At 46.3% G+C, this 20,486-nt stretch overlaps 1 protein-coding gene across 2 annotated transcripts in view; it reads left to right on the forward strand.

The window, feature by feature from the left end:
* The window catches only part of RUNX1 (RUNX family transcription factor 1), a 269,301-nt gene that overhangs the window by 178,662 nt on the left and 70,153 nt on the right, over positions 1 to 20,486 (forward strand). For both annotated transcript variants that reach the window (XM_040264316.1, XM_040264326.1), the window contains 2 exons: positions 34 to 190; positions 20,083 to 20,187. In XM_040264316.1, coding sequence (XP_040120250.1) covers positions 34 to 190; positions 20,083 to 20,187 — 262 coding nt within the window. The remainder of the gene's footprint in view (positions 1 to 33; positions 191 to 20,082; positions 20,188 to 20,486) is intronic.

The following is a 20,486-nucleotide window of genomic DNA, read 5'->3' on the forward strand; positions in this document are numbered from 1 at the left end:
GATGTCTGTGTTTGTCCCTTGACGGGTGTTTAGGTGGTGGCTCTGGGGGATGTTCCGGATGGCACTCTGGTGACTGTGATGGCAGGCAATGATGAAAACTACTCAGCTGAACTGAGAAATGCAACCGCGGCCATGAAAAACCAAGTTGCGAGATTCAATGACCTCAGGTTTGTCGGTCGGAGTGGAAGAGGTATGTGTCTGTCAGAACTGAACTTAAAACACTCAGTATTTACATGGCAACAAACCCAGATTTCAAAACGTCTAGAAGTTTCTGTGATGGGATTCCCTAGAAGCATAGTCATTTCTTCCCATTATTGTTGCTACGTCAACCTTGTTATTTAATATTTAATGTTTCTAACAGAATCTGGCTTTACATTATTGCTTTCTGTTATTGAATTGGTTTAAGACTGATTTAAAGCAGATAAGACATGAATCGCAAATTCCAAGAAAACCTCTCAGATCTTTACTAAAACGTAAAAATATGAAACATGCCATCCTGGAAGCTAAGATTATACAACTGGGGTTCTCTCTTTAATAAATTTCAGAAATCTCTTTACTGGAAGCCTTTAACTTCTGGTCCATGTGCTATGAGTGACCGAGTTTCAAATGATCACTTCTAGTAATTTTTAAGGGTTGTATAGTAGATGATTATTGCAATATGTTTCAAAGAAGCACTTTTTATGGTGAAATACGAAGAAATAGTGTTAGTAACATTCTGATTCGGTGATTCTGATGGTAACGTGACTTTCCTATATATAATTTGGATGGCTTATTATTATCTGTAGGGAGGGGGTGGGCCCAGTTAATATTTTAGGTACTAATAATATCAAAGATTGAACTCTCCTGAGAAATTGTTATATCAGTGTGTTTCTATGTGTAGTTTTCTTTCTCCATACATGTTATCAAAGTATTCAACCAGAAAGAGAAATCTTGGCTTGTAATCTCCTCTGGTTTCCAATCATTTTCAAATATTGTGTTTTCTTTATATTGTAAGAACCTTGGTCCTGTTTTATAAATAGCAGTAAGTACTATTTGTTTAATTGAAGGAGGTAAGATAGTTTGTTTTGAAAATCGCATTTTTGTGATGCAGTGTTGAATAAGCTTATGAATAAAAGTTATTTTGAGTATGATATAAAATGACGTAGAAAATACCTAAATAACAGGATGACTCGTTTTGAAAAAAAGTAAAAGTACAACCAACAGACAGTTAAACAGAAGAGTAATCATTAGTCTTTATAAAGGCATTTGCAAATCTGTATTCTTGGGGAATTTGATTAGGCAGAGAGGAAAGGCAGTAAAGGCATGTTGCTTTTTTTGGTTGTTGTGTTTGTGTTATCCTAGCTGTCTGGGGAATTTTCAAAACAGAATCATAGGTGGAGAAAAATTTTTTAAACTTATAACATGGTTGAAAATGTTTGTTTATAGCACTATGTTAATAGTAGGCTAAGGCGAAGAAAATTATATCCACTTATTGAAAGCATAAATGATGTTATAAGGTATAAAGGCACAAGTTCATCTATGGGTTCACTTGTTATATTAAAAGTCCTCGCCTTTCAGTAAATGGAATTACCATTGTGGTTCAGAGATACATGTTTGCAAAACATCTTGGAGGTTTCGGATGAGTAGCTGGCAGAGAGGGTAAGAAGCCAATAAAACACAAAGGCCGGACCGTCTGGTCCAGTAACCATCTCAATTCAATGCCTGTGGATTTCTGTTCCTAAGAAGCCATAGCTGAGGATCACTGGGTTGTGTTTCCAGAGGAAGTAGTATTACATCGTGTACATCTGTGTAGGTCTATGGGTCGGGTTTTGGTTATTCAAGTTCTGGGAACTCTTCAGTGGTCCATGCCATTTTCCCCTAAGAAGTGCATAAGTGGCCTTCCAGCAAGGGCCAGGAGGTTGGTGATGATAAAGAAGGACTTGGTGAAAGCAGCTTGCTTTCTGTGCTGGCATTTCTCATCCCTCACTGGCCATGTCTGTTTTGAGTGGGTGACTAAGAGGAGCTTGTGTTGACTTGGGGAACAGTGAACTGTTTCCCCAAGGTGTGGATTGTTTGCGTTCGGCTGCCTGATTAGTGCCAGGATGCCTTTGAGTCTGCAAAGTGGAATAGCTGCAACCAAGGCTGGGCTGTCTTCTGATGGTGTGGAATGAGACAATTAATTGAAATGCTGCAAATATGAACAGTATCTGTTTTGACCAGGCTTCCCATGTGTGCTAATAAGTGATCCAAAACAGAGGAACCCCAAAATAAATGTTGTACCCAATTAGTTACCGTGTATACTGTCGGTCTTGAGTGAATTTTTTTTTTTTTTTTTTTGGTTAAGTTCTGCAAGACAAAATGAGCTGTCAAAAGGCTCAGTTTGACTCTGACTGGTAATTTCTCTCCATAATCGTAAAATACAACTTTATTTTACTCTTTCAAGTCTTGAGTGTCAACATCAGCGCCTGCCAGGTTTTTTCTTTTTCGTTTTTTGCAATTTGCTTCTCATTATGAAGGGAGCGGATGACTTTCCCTCATTTTAACAATTAGCCTTAATCTCCGTTGCGGAATCTCGTCCTTTTAAAAGTTTCGTAATGTTTTATTAAGTGATCTTAAGACTATCCCCTGTTTTGTTTTCTGGTTTTGAAAATGTGTCTGAAAATACAACAGTGGCATCAACATGCCACACTGGGGCCGGGAAGGTCCTGGCTGCTGGCTCATCCGAACGTTTCAACGCCAGTTTCCCGTTCTGTCCAAAGCCAGTGGTCTGCTGAGTTTTCTTAAAGCGGCCTGGTATCCCTTCTAAATAAAGGGTAGAAAAAGCAACTCCCTTTTCTTTTCTCAGCCTTCAGTCCCTAGGGATTGTAAAAGCTCCTAGAAATTGTCAGAGGTGGAACATGGAAGGGTTTTTCTCTGTTCCACAAAACCGATCTGCCTGGGCGCTGGCTCGGGTCCAGAATCGCGGTTCCTAACCTCGGGTTCAGCCTGCAACTGGGAAAACCTGCCCATCCGGCTTTGAAGGCCTCGCTGACAACCCTGGCCCCTAAAAAATACTGGTGAAGGCTGCAGCCGTCTGGGCCTTCCTCCTTCCTTTCTTTTCTGTCCCTGACAACTTAAATCTCTCCTTCAGGGCTATCTCACCCTGGGAATTTTCTCCCTTTGATTCAGTATCACCATATAGATCCACCATTCCTTTACAATGGAAGGTGAGATAGTAGATCCCAGGAGAGGGGGTTGTTATTCAGAACTGTTCACACCTAAACACACTTCCTGGGGACTATCCCTTACCTCCAGAAAAATCCAAGTTCAGGATCAGGGGGAGCTCTTCTTTGGTGACGTTCATTAGTGGCAGCTCATATAGCTTCCATCACCGTTGAAGCAGGTGCTATGGATATTTTCAGTTATAAGAAATTGTATCATGGCTGCAGTCGAGAGACGGAGAAATTTTAGCGATGAAATCCGTGAGTGCTTCCTCCCCTGTTGGAGTACTTAATCAGTTGGAAAGGAATTGATCAATCAGGGAATACGGCCTTAGTTAATTCATTTTAGAACCAAAGAGGAAATCTACCGGACCGTATTATCTATCATATAGTAAATGGGGGAAGAGAATCCACTGCAGATTTCCTTCTGATTTTTCTAAGACTGAGATTTTTAATTTTCGGAACGTCCAGGAATCATTTTGAACATCCTTGAAAGCCTTCTCCCCGGGGTGGGGGTGGGGGCAAATGCACTCACACACCCAGTTTCTCGTACAGTTGCAGTTTCAGGGCTGTTGAAGCTCCTTTATGGAACTTCTGGGGATCCCATGGACCCGCTCTCCCCCAAGGCAAGAATCTGTGAATCTGGAACTTTGCCTTGACCATGGAGGGCCAGCCTAGCATGGTGCTGCACGTTATAGATAACTAGAAAATGAGGAAATAAGGAACACATGAGTTAGACATTCTTCTTGCTCCCTGGGATTGTGCTGTTTTGGTTACACCTGCTTTTATTGTATCCAGGGCCTGGTTTGCATAATTAGGAAAGGAGATCCCATTCAAACTACTGGTCCAGACCTTTAAGAGGTATGCACACAGGTATACACACAGATGGTCCCTTGCAAAGGAAAAGGGCTTATTTTGTCACTGAAGGGGCAACCTCCTCTCTAGTGACTTCCCGGCCCCCTGGCTACAGACCTACAATTCGAATTCCCAACCAGCCCAGCAAGGCCGCATGGTTCCCCCACCGTCCGTTAGGACCGGGCTTAATTTCTTGGTGGAAATTTCTGTTTATGTTGACCTCCATGGCAACTTTAATCTTGCCCACTTTCCAAATAGTACCCTTCTCAACCCTTTTATAAAATGAAATTCCTTCCTCACGTTCTTGCTGTGGACGACTTCCCAGACATAATATTTACCCTGCCACAATCAGGGTGATTGTACATTTGTGTAATGTTCGTTACTGAAGGATTTTCATTCTTAAGGTATTTGACTATATTCGCAGGACAGGATGGGAAGACTGCCTTTCAGATAAGTAAAAGACTGGTTGAAGCAAAGGTACATGCAGGAAAGGATAGTGTACCGGTATTCTAAACAAAGCGAGAGGTGTCTTTATGGAGTGGTTATTACTAAGAAATGGTCTGGATGACTCACGATATTATCATCGGATCCCAGTCCTTCTCTGTTTTATCACAGACTCATATAATAGGGGGAGGAAAATTCATCTGACAATCCCAGCGTTGTTTTGTGGATAACATTCAAGATAATGAGTTGGCAGTCAGACCTCCTGGAGAGAATACAAGGAAAAGACATGGGTTGTATTAAAATCACCTCTCCCATTACCAACCCCGTCCCCTGGGTTTTTTTGGATTGCGATAGACCTACCTTTTAAAATGATAATATATACATTGAAATCTGTTTTCAGACTTCCAGGTGGGCAAACACGGATAGGAAAAGACTCAGCCTCTGATACATGCAGCCTCAGGCAGCCCAAGCAAATAATGCCTTTTGATGGCAGGTGGAAAGCTGGTATCTATGATCTGATGCAGAGTTCATCTCTAGAGATTAGTTTTCTCATTCTGTTTCACATTTGCCCATGAAAGAGTAACGTTTCCTCAAAGCAAGTTGCTGCCCACCACCCAGCAGTTCCTGTCCTGCTTGGTGTCATGGCAAAGACCAAGGAGGAGAGCTTTCTTGAAAAATGCTTGTGCCTGGAACATGTAGCTTCGTGATTGATCTCTTCATGGTTTTCTTGCTGATTTTATGAAGTGCCATCGTTGATGATGTTAGACAGCTTTTTTAAGTTGAGGTTATTTGTATGTACAATATTTAAGAGTTGATGGGCAGAAGCTGGACTCTGTCCACCACTCCCACCCTCCTCCACCTCCCATCCCGCCCCTGCAAACTCCTTCCTTGCCAGCCCACTCGCTTTAGGTTGAAGCAGCTCTTTTTGGCGGGGACAGAAGACTATCAGTCAGAAAGCGCTTCCGAGAGAAATAATGGTTGAGTGATTTTTAGAGCTTCCTGTTTCAGCAGCAAGCATTATAGACATAAACAGTGATCCAGCCAATGGCTTCAGTGCTGCACTGGTTCTAATAAATCAGTATTGTATTTTCTTTTGTGCTGGTTGGCGAGGGGTGAGAGAGGGTGGAGAAGACTGGTCATGGAAGAGCATATTCTGTTCCTTTTCTTTATTATTTTTAAAGAAAAATGACTTGCTGGAAAGAGAGACGGTATACAGCCTGATGAGTGTTTTCTTACTGTTGGTGATTATAAAACATTGTCAGATCAGAAAGGGGTTGTTTATGAATAACCATGTACTGTTAGTATGAAGGGTTATGTAGTTTTGAAGGATCTATTGGAGTTTGAGTCACAAGGGGTGTGTGTGTGTGTGTGTGTGTTGTGTGTGTGTGTGTGTGTGTGTGTGTACTTCCACTGAAAAGACTTCCTGGACCAAATTATCTTTGAGGACTAAATCTATACTAATAACATCTCATCTGAAGCCCCCCAAAAGCAATTAACAGAAATTAATAAGTGAGCAGTATAGCTTTAATGAGCTGCCTATGAATGAATACTTTCAAAGGTTTCTGGTTTTATCAATTCAGTCTCAGGGTGTGGGGGATGAACTGCTGCTCTTTAAGATTTTTATGTTTATGAACATGCATTAGCGGACTTCCAGCAACACTTACCCTCTGTCATTGGTCCTGATGCGAGTACCGTATTCGACAGAGATGTATTATTTAATCCAAGTTGAGAACAAAGCTTTCCCTGGCATTCCTGTTGTTGGCACTGATTTGAGATTCTAGCACGTTCCAGTTACTATTAGGCTATATCAGGCAGTGTATCCCGTTTAGAAACTCTATTTTGTCACTGAACTTCCTCCATCACCAAGGGTTTCAGATTGCTGAAGACCCAAAAATCGTAAGGTGATCCCAGCAACCTCCTTCAGTAGACCCTGTGGTCATCCTGTCAGTGGACTAAGAATGTGTTTCCTCTGGTTTCCTTGGTGAGGAAGCTTTCATGTAGGAGCCACTTACACTGTTTTTATTGAAGATGGAAGTACATTTCCTGTCTTTTTCTCAACTTGAGTGAATCCCTACTTTTACCGTGAGATTTCAGAGCCTCATGACGTCAGTTCAGTTCAGTCACTCAGTCGTGTCTGACTTTTGGTGACCCCTTGGACTGCAACACGTCAGGCTTCCCTACCCATCACCATCTCCCAGAGCTTGCTCAAACTCATGTCCATTAAGTCGGTGATGCCATCCAACCATCTCATCCTCTGCAGTCCCCTTCTCCTCCTGTCTTCTATCTTTCCCAGCATCAGGGTCTTTTCCAATGAGTCAGTTCTTCTTCACATCAGGTGGCCAAAGTATTGGAGTTTCAATGAATATTCAGTCCTTCCAATGAATATTCAGGAGTGATTTCCTTTAGGATGGACTGGTTTGATCTCCTGCAGTCCAAGGGACTCTCAAGAGTCTTCTCCAACACCACAGTTCAAAAGAATGTAGGGGCAGCCTAGGCCACAGAGCTGCGCCTCCTCCACCCCCAGCCCCACCCCCAGCCTCCCATCAAGGACTCTTCTGCGTCTGGTGAATGGGAGGTCTGGCCAGCACCCTCCTGCTGGTGGTGTGTGGCCTTAACTGAGTCACCGTATGCAAACAAAGGAGACTTCCTTGGCGCAAACAAAGGCAGTGCACAGGAATATGGGCGTTTGAGCACAGTTGGTGATCTGTGTGCTTATCAGATCTCAGCGGAGGAGGCAAGGTGGGATGGGCCTGTTTGGAGGTGGAAGTGCTCCAGGTTGCTCCAGGCATTGATTTGGGGTTTTTAGAGATATTTGTCCTTGATTCCATTTGAAATCACTGTACAGAGTATAGTCACCGTCTGTCTGTCTATAACGAATAAGAAACAGTTTAAACTCGTATCCTAACACAGCTTTCACCTCTTTAAATGGTGTGTTTCCAGCACCTATGACCCGGGGTCGGTCCAGACATTTTTCTGCTTTCCCCATCTTGTTTGAAACCTCAGGGCTGGTTAGAGCTGATAGATCTTATCTGTGTATCTGCTTATCAATTTTCATGGTGGTCTCCCACAGTGGATCCCCACATTTGGCAATATCTTCAAACATTTTTGGTTGTGTCCCGCCCCGGGGTGGGAGAGCAGAGGCCATTCCGCAGTGCATAGGACAGCCCTACCATGCAGAACATTAGTCACGCCGTCGAGACTGAGAAACCCTGGGCTGGCCTCTCACACTGATCATGATCAGTGGTAAAATGTCTCTTTTTTTCCTAGCACTTTCTGCCTCTTTGCAAAATTTATGAAAAACTTAAATCAGAAAGTTCGCACAGAATTTTAAAAAGTACAGGACATCACTAAATATGAAAGTCTTTTTCTAAATATCAAAATATACTAGAGTTCCGTATACACAGAACTGCACCATTTCCGCATCTCCTGGGTCGGGGGGTATGTGGCTGCCGGAAAAAGAGACTGCAGTTGGAGGGGGTTCTCTCCATTGCAGGTGGAGGAGGGAGGCAGGAAAATCTCTTCCTGGAGGACTGCCCCCCTCCTTTCAGTCTCTCCCTTAGGAATGTCACGCAGGTGCAGGTCCATGGGGACCGTCAAAAGCAGTGAAAGTACACAGCTGGCTTCTCAGTGCCTGTCCCTATCCATCAGGCACCAGTCAGGGGCCAGAGATCCACTCGTCCAGGAACATGAATTGATGTGAGTACACAGTGTCCGCCTGAACTACAAGGTGCTAAAAGCAAGGTCCTGGTGTGCGTCGCTGACCGGTACCTTACAGAGACCAAAAAGGAGTCGGTTTGCACACCTTGGGGAGATGCAGGGACGGATGGAGGCTGACTTGCCATCCAACCCTGGGAAGCCCTGGTTAGCTGCCAAAAGGCTATCTTCTCAGGGACGACAGACAGACAGGGAACTGGGTTCTTCCGGAGCTTTTTCCCACCAGCTCCGTGTTGGTTCTGCCATCACTTGTTTGCTACAAGAAGATTCAGGGAAAGATGGCTTAAAAAAAGATCTGGGAAAAAAGTCCTCTGGCATTCTCAGTGAATCATGGTGGTGTCTCCTACGGGTGGAATTTTCTATTTTTTTTAAATTTCTTTTTAACTGGAGGATAATTGCTGTCCAACGTTGTATTGGTTTCTGCTGTGCAACCATGAGAATTGGCCATCAGTATACATACGTCCCCTCTGTCTTGAGCCTCCCTCCAACCCGCTTCCCCTACCCCTCTAGCTTTTCCCAGAGCACTGGGTTGAGCTCCCTGTGTTATACAGCAGCTTCCTGCTAGCGATCGATCTCATGCCTGGTAATGCGTATGTTTCAGCGCTACCATCTCAGTCCGTGGCACCCTCTCCTTCCCCCGCTGTGTCCACAAGGGCATTCTTTACGTCTGCATCTCTATTCCTGCCCTGCGAGAATAGGATCATCAAGGACCGTTTTTCTCAATTCCGTATGTATGTGTTCACGTACACTGTTTTTCTGACTTGACTTCACTCCATGAAGCAGGCTCTAGGTTCATCCATACAGGAGGAATTTCTTGAATATGCTTTGCTGTGACTGCGGACTCTGGTTGGTTGGTTGCATGTACTCTGCCTGGGGACCCTCACTCTGACCTTGCCTGCCGCATCCGCTTCCTGTGCGTTTCCCTCAGTAAAGTCATCAGCTCCCACATCCGGCGTGGAGGTCGGTTGTGTGTCACATCCTCTGAGACTGGTTAACTCTCCACGTGGGAGTTCCTGGGCGGCTGCAGGTGTGAAGGACCAGCTATGGCAGGCAGGCACACAGGGGCACGGTGATGCTGAGACCCCAGCACCCGGGAAAGGATGGACGTGGGCCCCAGAGTCCCCAGGAGACTGCCTTCCAAGAATTTTCAAAACACAGGAGATTCCACCCTGAACTAGAGAAGCCCTGTGTGATATCAGTGGACCAGTGCCTGATACAGAGTGGGGACTCATTAAATATCCAAATGAGTGACCACCCCAGGCAGTAGAGCCTAGTGGTTACTGCATGGATGATCCTAGATTCGCCGCTGGGAGTACAGCGTCTCATCCTAGGCACCAGCAATGTTTCGGGTTGATTATTCTTTGTGGGGGCCATGCTCTGCATTTGGGGATGGTTAGTGGCATCTCTGGCCTCTACCCAGTAGCCTAGAGCATTCTCCCTCCAGTCCTGGGTGCTCACAACAAGAAATGTCAGCAAAATTTGCCCAATGTCCCTCTCTGGGGGAGAGGTGGAGGCAAGGAGCACTGGCTCAGAGCTGTGTGTCCGTGGGCAAGTTCCTTGACCTATCTGAGCCCAATTCAAACATTGTCCAAAGGGGATGGAGTGCAGTGAAGATTGCCTGAAATAAGACAGTCTTTAGGGGTTATTACTTGTCATGGCAAGGTCAGTTGCTATGACCCTAATTCTGCAGAGTCGCTGATGGCAGCTCTGTGAGCTCCTAACAAATAATACGACCGGCACCTGCTTTTTTTTATTTGTTTAAATGAGTGACTTTTCTCTGAGACATCAGGCCCTTATCATGATCCTTTGGCCCCCGTAGAGCTAGCTCTCAGGTCATGAAAGAGTTATGTGTAGCAGGCATGGCAATTTCAGATCAGCAATGGAAGGGACGAAATTAAATATGTACTGTAATCCGAGGCACTGTTTTTCATGGGAAAAGAAGTCCTCTCAACTTAGCCCTTGCAACTCCTTTGTCCAGACATTAACGGCATGCAAATATTTATGATTCATACATGCCCCTTTAGTTCCCGATCATATTTTAACAATAAACACTGCCATTTTCACAGTGAGGCAGAATAATCCCTTTGTCCTGTCGCCGGCTCCCCAGGCTGGCACCCGGCGGCATCGCATTCTTCCTGCTAGGTAATTGCTGACTCCACCCAAGTGGAGGGGGGTTTATAGTTGCTCCACGGCGGCACCCTGGACCACGCACTTCAGGACCTCCTGGCTGTTCCCCTGCAGGCCATCTTAAGGTTGTATCTCAGCATGTTGAGAAAACACAAGCCAACTTCCACACGTGTTTTTCTTTTTGGGCCACATCTTAGCAGAGAATCGATTCACCTGGCTGTTGGCTTGAAGAGGTGTCTTGCATTCTGCCAAAATCCATGGACTCAAGAGGCCCCCACGGCCATCATGTCCCAATTGATAGTGTTCCGTTTCCTGATAACTATGCATGCATCTGTTTGTGCCGATCCTGCGGCTCTTTGGAAGGTAGTGTGACAAAGTACCAGCAGGTGGCCTGCTTGCTGGACTCACGTAGGTGTGCTGGCCTCACTCTCCTCATCTATACAGTAGGTATACCAGCGCCCTTCATACATACCACAAAAGGTTTTTAGAGTGATTCAAAGATGCTGTGTGTAATAAGACTTAGGAGGAAAGAGGTATGACTCACCTCCGTGTCATCCTTCTTTCTACAGGAAACTCTCTAAGGGAGGCGGGCAGAGACTGGGCAGGTGTTAGCCTGTGTCCCCCTGAATCAGCAAGGCAAGAACGATACCATTTCCACTTTCCACTCCGCACTGGCAAGGAATTTATGTTTCTTTATCTTCCAAAGGAAGTTTGTAAAATGAGAATGCCTGTCAGACACAGTAGGAATTTCATTAATATTCATAAATAACACAGGAATAATAATAATATAATCATCCCAGGCATTTGCTGTATTTATCTGTACATAAACATAGGAATAATAATGTAGTCATCTCAGGTATAGTCATACCCTGTGATCGACCTGATGTTCTCTGTTTTCACTGGTGAATTTTTCACAGGCTTTGGACTGTCTTTGATCAAAGAAGTCTAGCGCCCACGGCTACTTTATTAGAACTGTCCTCCACCCACAGAGGTCATTTCATGAGGGTATTTCATTCATTCATCGATCAGATGAACAGTGTGCCTCTGCCATGTGCTGGGCATTGGTCTAGCCCCAGGGACACAAAGGTCAGCCAGAAAGAAGCCACAGCCTGCAGGGGTCAGTGAGGGGGTCCCCCAGCTAACAGATGTTGCTGTTCTGAGGGGCCAGTGCCAGGGTGAAAGGACAGGAGTGACCGAGGCAAAATGCACCACCAGGTGCCCCACCCACTACAAGCTCAGGGGTCTTTCCAGACCACTTGTCATCTCAGTGGAGACATCTCAGCATGACGAGGTGGCTGTCCAGGTGAAGGCATCAGGAAGGATGTCCAAGCAGAGAAAACTCAGTGGGAGAGGAGCATCCAGCCAGCAGAGAGGGCCTTGACATCCCATGCTGGGAATCTGGTCTGATCCCAGCGAAACAGAGGTTTTAATCAGGGAATTGACATCACCATATACAAATGGTGTGAAGAGGCTGGGGCTGCAGGCTAAAGAGTAGACAGGGCTTTGGGAGCATAGCTGGAAGCTTAGAGGTGGGATCCAAGGTTGTTTGGGGGTTGAATCTGCACGTGCTGAACCCGCGGATACAGAGGTAAATGTCACTGTTTCTAGAAATCAGCTCCCTGTAGGCCCCGCCTACCAGGCCCTGCAGTCTTGCCTGGAGCTTCCCTCTTCTTCCTGCTCAGCCTCTGTCCCCCACCCGCCTTCCTAGCCTCCTGCAGCAGAGCTGTGGGTGCCAACAGGCTGGTGAGCAGGCCCTGAGGACTCTGATGCCGGTTTCCCTGCAGAATGCCCACCCCGGGCTTCTCTGTCACAGCGCCAGGTGGCCTTAGGCTCTGTGTTTCAGGCACTGGGCTGTGGGCACCATCGGGTCAGGGAGGCCAGCCACAGGAGGTCACTGTGGTCAGCTGTCCCGTGTGGCATTTGGCCTGATGGGTGGAGAATAGGGAATTGGAGTGCGCCAACCAGAGGGCTCCCCAGGGTGGAAACAAAGAGCAGAAGGCGTGGCCTTGGCCTAAAGAAGCTGTGAATTCAAGGCCCTAGAGGTGTTTGGGCTGCAAGGATTAACCTTGGTTGCTCATCCGAGACACGCAGGCACTGGGACACCAAAAGGAAAAAGGAAGATCAGAAAGGGACTGTGGTATCTAGTGGGTATGCTGTGCTTAGTCGCTCGGTCTTGTCCGACTCTTGGTGATCCCATGAACTCTAGCCCGCCAGCCTCCTCTGAAAGAAATGCAAAAATCATGTGAGAGCATGATGGTTCTTTGGGCTTTGGTTAATGCTTCTCATGAAGAGAAGGACTTGTCCAACCATCCCCTTACTAAAGCAGAGCTCACATCCAGGCCACTAAAAAGGAGAGTCAAACCTTCCAAGTGAAGTCAGACATCATAAAGAACCAGCTGTCAAACTGCAACTTTACAGAATAATTCACTGATCCATTTATCAAACATTTTTCTATTGCCTCAGAACAGAAGATGCAAAGATTAATAAAAGACCATCCCTGTCCTCAAACAACTCATTTTTCTAGAACAGCTCCAGAGAAAACACTTGGCATGTTTTGGCTTTTCTCCAAGCAAACTGCTGTTTTTCAAATGCTCCATCATATCCAATGCATGCTGATTTTTTCTGGAAAACTTAGTTCTGTATTTTAAACACTTGACTTTCAGGCAACTTTGGGGGGGTTGTCCTTGTGCCAATATCTGGGAACGCCCCCTGCATTCTTCCTGCATGGCTGCAGGTGCTATGGGAAAAGGACATCTTAAACATGGGCACTTTGCATCCAAGTGGACACACACTGACATCGTCACCTCAGTTCAATTCAGAGAAACCAGGAAAATCTGCGCCACTTGAAGAATCTGTCTTCTATTCAGAAATCCCCAAATAAATAATTAAACAGCCCCAGTGTCGAAAATAGTGGTATGTGTTTGGGCAAGGAAATGGTTGAGGAGCAAAAGCATGCATTTTGGCCATTAGCTTGTTCCAGTGGAAAAGTGAAAAACATAAATTAAGATACTTTGTGAAAAACATCCTCGATTCAGATTTCTCCCAGAATCTCTGAGGATTTGTTCATTTTCATATTTAGTTACTGGGTGATCACAATTAGACCCGGGCACAAACTACATAGTAAGAGGAGAAATTTTCATGCCGCATCTCAAAATCTTCTGGCATTTCCAGAATTTGCAAAGAGCAAAACTTGAGCTTTCCCTGGCTTTCTTCATTTTCCAAAGTTGCATTTTTTTTTTCCTTTGACTTTTCCTTTCTCACTCTCTTGGTTGCTTAAAGTGTGTGAACTCAACCAGTCTCCCGGCAAAGATGCACAGATGAGTGGAAAATGTCGTGATTGCGTTTCCTTAGCTATGTGACCCCTTTCAGCAGACAGTCCTTGGTGCACACAGCCTGCCCTTGCGTGACAAAGGGCAAGTTTCACATCCCAACTGAAACTGGCCCCAAAAAGGAGAAGATGATTCACGGGGTCCAAACCTTCACCAAGGAGAGTGACCGAAACAGTGAGCCCAATGCGGGCGGCTTGGCTGCCCATGAACCAAATGATCACAAGAGTTCAGATGGAGGGAGACACGCCCGTGGCCATAGGAGCTCATTGCCTTGACCTGAGGAACTTCTAAGGACCTGCTTCCACTCTCAGGCCCCAGATAATCTTGAGTCACCTTTTTACCTTCTACTCTTCTCCCCACCCTTGCCCTTGGAGGGGGAGCAGGGCGCCCATTTGCAGCAATCCTGAGGTTTCACCACTTCCAGATGTGGTGAGGAAGTGGCGTGGTGCCCTGGGGCCCTGGCGGAACTGCAGTGTCCAGCCATGGCTTTATGAGACCACAGCCAGCTGCCCGAGTCCACCAGCCCCGTGGCTGGTAAACGTGGAGCTGGAGAAAGCAGAGACTTGGAGCCTCATCCCTGCCTCACCTTGGAAAGCATGTCGGTGGCAGCCGATGTCCAGGAAGACGCGCCCCATGACCTTCTTCCCAACTAAATAAAGCACTTAGTTATTTTGTGCTGGCATTTGGATGAACATAGTGGTGTCGAGGGGAACAACACATGCTCTGGGGTGGGGGGGGGATGGGGGGAGTGTTTGGCTGGCTGGTTGTCAAGTGGCTCAGCCAGTTGCAATTGTGCCTTACAAAGGTGGCCAGCTGGCAGGGCAGGAGTGACCTTGAACTTGAAGTTCCAGTTGAATGTGCAGTTTTCCTGATGGGTTTTTAGGCCCCATCCTTGCCTGCCTATTGGTCCTGTGTGCTCCACCTGGGTCTGCTGGAATTTTCTAGAGAAGAGAGGATAAACCTGAAGAAGCTCCATTAGCACCACCTGCCAAACACTAAGGCTCCGCTCACTGCCCATCATCAGACCTCGATGCCGAATTGCCACCAGCCCCGCCTCACGGGACTGCCTGCAGCTGTGATCTTTGTGGAATTGTGTTTGTCACATCTTTAATGATAATTAAACTGATATTTGCTAATGCCTTATTTCATGTAATTTGCATAACAGCACTGTGAGATGGAAGGACCATGATCACCCCTGTTTTACAGATGATGAAGCCCCTCAGAGAGGCTAAGTCACTTGCCCACGGTCGCACAGCTAGCGAGGGGCAGAGCTGGCATTCGAACCCAGGCAGCTCGCATTGTTAACTACTAGCACCCCATGCCTTGGCACTACCACGGGGTTATGTAATCAAGTTCTCATCTTGTGCTGCTTCCAGGCTTTATAAGTCAAGACAGCCCTTCTCTCCTTCGTGGTTTCTTCCACCTTCTTAATTCAGTCCTAGTGTGTGTTCTTCTAAATAGAATTCCTCCTGGACCCAACCACTGGCCAGAACTCAGGGTGCTGTCTGGGTGAGGTTTGTGGGCAGGAGAAGGCAGGTCTGAGTGTTCCCCTTTCCTTGGCTCCCTCCGCTGTGAACCCACACAGGGCCACCTCCGTGACCCTGCAGCTCGTCCCCTCCGGAGGCCAGGGCCGCAGTCTTTCAGCAACACAGCCGGGGGCACCTCAGGTCCCACCATGGGCTGCAAGGAGCCGCCCAGCCTCTCCATGAAATAACTCACTCAGGCTACACATGGGAACATCAGTTCTCTCTATGGCAGCCCCATCTCCCAGCCCCGTGTTTGATCCCGAAAAGCCGATTTCAGGGTGGTGGTTATGGAGCTGAACTGTCTTTCCTTTGCTCTCCTCTGCCTTCCTACTAGTCTGCCCACAGCTTGCTGAGAAAAACACTTGAGGCTTTCACTCTCCACACCTACGCACTTAAAATACCAGGCCCATGGGTCATTTTGATGAGGGAATTTGGTTAATAACACATTAGGCCATGGGTGCATCTACCATCACGGCAGGTGCTGGCCAGGAAGGGCTGTGTCTTGGCGGGAATGAGCTGGGGTGTGGCTAGGTGTGATGGGGCGTGGTCAGGGTGTGGTGGGGCGGGGCCATGATGTGGTGGGGGTGTGGGCAGAGGGCAGAGGGCAGGGGCTCCGAGGGTCTGACATGCCCACTGGCAGGCCAGTCCCCAGGTGTCAAGTTCTGTGCCAGGTCTGCACAGAAGAATACAAGGAAGTAGAAGGCAGAGCTTTCTCAGAGTGGAAAAATGTCACACACACCTGTGAGCCAAATGTCATCACTTACCACTGCTGTCTATGAGGTCATGAGCAGATGTCGTGGTGTTCAAAGCTGTACACAAGGGCTCCGTTGTGAGCCGGAATACCTCCACCTTCATGAGCCATAGTTACTGGGGCCAAAACGCCCCACCTAGTAGCTTTTGCCGGACAGACGCTTCTTGACTGCACATAAAATGATGGGCATAAAATAGTAAAATTTTAATTATAATTACAAGCAGCGATTTCACAAATATTCACTTTGGTTGAATTTCCTTCCCAATTCAGTAGGGCAGTGTCTGTGGTTAACCAGGGGGCTGGCATTAAGTGCCAGGAGCCTAAATTCAGCTCAGGAAGAAAGTAGTTTTGAACTATAACCCAGGCTCTCAATTAGCTGTTGAGTACGGTTTGGAACCATTATTATCCCCAGGACTGTGTTCTCTTTTGAGGGCAGTGGCAGAGCATGGCGAAGGGACCACAAGTCTGGATTCCTAGTTCTGGTGCCACTGAGTTTGAAGGTAGAGCTTGGGAACCTCATGACAATAATATGAAACACAAAGCTGGGAGACCTGGGTTTTCTGTGTATCTAAGCTGTGTGACTTTGGACAAAGCACTCGCTCTCTCTGAGTCATAGCTTTGTTGTCTGTTAACCAAAGGCAATGAAATCTGTCTTGTTTATTTCATGAGAGTGCTGGAAGGACCAGATAAAATAGTATATAGGAAAGTGCTTGAAAACTTGTAAGTTCTACACAGTCCTGAAAATGCCAACATTAGGAAGACAGTGATCTATGTTGTCATTTAGGAAATCAAGGATAGGATGATTGTTAACTTGGTCGCTCAGCCATGTCCGACTCTTTGCAACCCCATGGACTACACAGTTCATGAAGTTCTCCAGGTCAGAATACTGGAGTGGGTAGCCTTTTCCTTCTCCAGGGAATCTTCCCAACCCAGGGATCAAACCCAGGTCTCTTGCACTGCAGATTCTTTACCAGCTGAGCCACCAAGGAAGCCCAAGAATACTGGAGTGGGTAGCTATCCCTCCTCCAGCGGATCGTCCCAACCCAGGAATTGAACCAGGGTCTCTTGCATTGCAGATGAATTATGGTTAATTCCTTATGGTTAACAAAGGGGAAAGGGGCAGAGAGGGAGAAATGAGGAGTTTGTGATTAACAGATACATACTACTATGTATAAAATAGATAAACAACAGGGACCTACTGACTAGCACAGGAAAATACATTCAATATCCTTTAATAACCTATAATGGAAAAGAATCTGCAGAAGACTATCTATCTATATATATATATATATAAATATCTGCAGAAGACTATATATATGTGTGTGTATATGAATCAATTGGCTATGCACCTGAAACATACAACATTGTAAAGCAACTATACTTCAATAAAAATTTTTAGAAAACAAAAAATAGGATGGTTATAGGAAGGCCACCATAGGAGTAAAACCGTTTCCGGTGGGTAGAACCCACAGGTAAAACCTAGAAAACAGTGGTCACTTGTGGTGCTGCGACTGGAACCCTTGTGACGTTTAGTGTTTGTACTGAGTTGAATGTTGTTGTCTTTCAGTCATTCAGTCATGTCCGACTCTTTTGCCACCCCATGGACTGTATCCCATCGGGTTCCTCTGTCCAGGGATTGCCCAGGCAAGAATACTGGAGTGGGTTGCCATTTCCTTCTCCAGGGGATCTTCCCAACCCAGGGGTTGAACTCACATCTCCTGCACTGACAGGTGGATTCTTTACCACTGAGTCACCAGGGAAACCCACTGAGTTGATTAGCATTCCCTAAAAAGTCATGTCCATGAGTAACCTCAGAATGTGACCTTATCTAGAAATAGGGGCTTGCGGATATAGGCAAGTTAAGGGAAATACCATACTGGAGTAGGGTATGCCCTAAACCCAATGACAGGTGTCCTTATAAGGAGAGGGAGATTTGAAGACAGAGGACACGGAGGGAGGGAGGCCATGTGAGGAAGGAGGCAGAGACTGGAGGGATGCTGCCGCAAGCCAAGGAGAGCCAAGGACTGCTAGTCGTACCAGAAGCTGGGCAAGGCCAGGAAGACTTCTTTCCTGGTAGGGGACGGCCCACTCAGCACCTCCGTTTTGGACTTCTGGCCTCCAGAACTAGGAGACTGTAAGTTTCCGTTGTCTTAAGCCACCTGCATGCACGCATGCCAAGTTGCTTCAGTCACGTCTAAGTCTTTGCAACTCTATGAATGGTAGCCCTCCAGGTTCCTCTGTCCATGGGATTCTCCAGGCAAGAATATTTCGGTGGCATGACTGGAGTTGCCATTTCCTCCTCCAGGGGATCTTTCTGACCCAGGGGTCAGACCCACTTCTCTCGCATCTCCTGCATTGGCAAGCGGGTTCTTTACCACTAGTGCCCCCTGGGAAGCCCTTAAGCCACCTGTGCTGTGCTTTAGTCTCACAGTCGTGTCCGACTCTTTGAGACCCCGTGGACGGTAGCCTGCCAGGCTCCTCTGTTCATGGGGATTCTCCAGGCAAGAATACCGGAGTGGGTTGTCATGCCCTCCTCCGAGGGATCGTCCCAACCTAGGAACCAAACCAGGGTCTCCTGGACTGCAGGCAGGTTCTTAACCAGCTGAGCAACCAGGGAAGCCCTTCAGCCACCTAGTTTGTGACCATTTGTTACAGCAGCCCTAGGAAGGAAAGACAGTGTTTTAATGGAATCTGAAATGCTGGCGTTTCAGGCAGCAGAGGAAGCACCCTGGGTGCAGGCACACGCCTACCTGTGGAGATGGACAATGGGATTTATCTCAAAGATAAGACCAGAGTGAACAGTGACACTGTATGTATCCCATGAAGGCCTTCGTTTTGCAAACCAGGAAACTGAGATCTGGAGAGGCTAAAGATGTGTACAGGAACCTAAATGTTCTGTCTTGCAGGGAGAGCTGTGCCTCTCTCTCTCTCTCTACACACACAGAAACACACACACACACACCTTTGAATACCATATGCCAGATGCTGTTTTAATGATTTTACTCATATTAACTCATTTAACTTCCTCCACAATTCTATGGGCTTCCCAAATAAAACCCACCTGCGAATGCAGGAGCTATAAGAGACACAGATTCAATCCCTGGGTCTGGACGATCCCTTGGAGGAGGGAACAGTAACCCACTCCAGTATTCTTGCCTGGAAAATCCCACGAACAGACAAGCCTGGCAGGCTACAGTCCCTAGGGTCATACAGAGTCAGACACGACTGAAGTGACTTAGCATGCACACAGGTACAATTCTATAAGGTAGAAGAAGTTATGTGTACCCATCTTCAAGGATAGGACACAGGCAAAGGGAAGACTAGTGAATTGTTTAAGGTCAGTTAGCCGGAATTCAAACGCAGAGGACATTCTCTGAACCACTTTGCCAAGAAGAAATGCTTTTAAATAACTAATGTATTTATATATTAATATTTTTATTATAAATTATGTTTTAAACAATTTTTTTTAATTATTAAAAACACTGCATGACATGTATGCAATGAGTACATACTCACATTTCGTGAATATGTATAAGACACTTAGATGGAAATCCATGTGCATATTTATGCTCCGAATTGTCATTGAATCTGTCAATTACATATCCTTCTGTCTGGCCAACCCTGTGCCTGCCTATGGAATAATCAAAATAATATTTTAAATCACCAACAATTAGTATTTTCAAAATACAGAGAGAATCATTCCAATTAAGCCTATCCTCAGAAATTCTATCTCTCCTAATCCTTGGAGGTACAAAGAACATTAGAGGGGAAAGACAAAAATGGGTTCTTTTACTCCTTTTGCCCTGAGCTTTTTGAAAGGGAGGACATGGGGGTTTCTAGCTGCCAATCTGCCCCTATGTTCCTGGGCTCTCGACCTATAAGTAAACACATCTGAATCTCTCTTGATCCTGTGTTATTAATGACCAAACAAAAGCCATGTGACTACCAGACGTGCCACATCTAGACAGCATAGTTGTACTTTCCAGAATGTCAGCAAAGCCAAACTAAAAGGAGTATTGGAAAAATCGACAATGTGCGCTCAAGCCCTGCCCCCTTTCCAGGACGAGGGCTGGAAAGCATACGTTAATTTTGAATTTCCCAGCAATATAATCAGGCCATCGCCTCATCCTTCTTTGCTCTCTTTTGTGTTTCAACAGGGAAAAGCTTCACTCTGACCATCACTGTCTTCACAAACCCACCGCAAGTCGCCACCTACCACAGAGCCATCAAAATCACAGTGGATGGACCCCGAGAACCTCGAAGTAAGTGGGCCCCCTTCGGGGCTGGCACTCTCCCAACCCCCGCCCCAGTTGGTACACTCAGGCACCAGGGACCATGTCTTCAAAGCCTTGCGTTCAATCAGCATCATCCAGATGTGGCTGAAACCTCTGCCAGAGGGGAATGTCAGGCCCCTGTAGAGAGAGAGAATTTTACTTTCGACGTTTTCACTTGTCAGAGGCTGTCTCTGGGCTCCAGGCTTTTTTGTGAAGCATCCTTTTAGAGGGCAGAAGGAAATCAGACTGACTCAAGTGCATGTTAGAATCATTTGGGGACAGCACGG

The sequence above is a fragment of the Oryx dammah genome, unplaced genomic scaffold (genome assembly GCF_014754425.2).
Source record: "Oryx dammah isolate SB20612 unplaced genomic scaffold, SCBI_Odam_1.1 HiC_scaffold_2, whole genome shotgun sequence".
NCBI lineage: Eukaryota > Metazoa > Chordata > Mammalia > Artiodactyla > Bovidae > Oryx > Oryx dammah.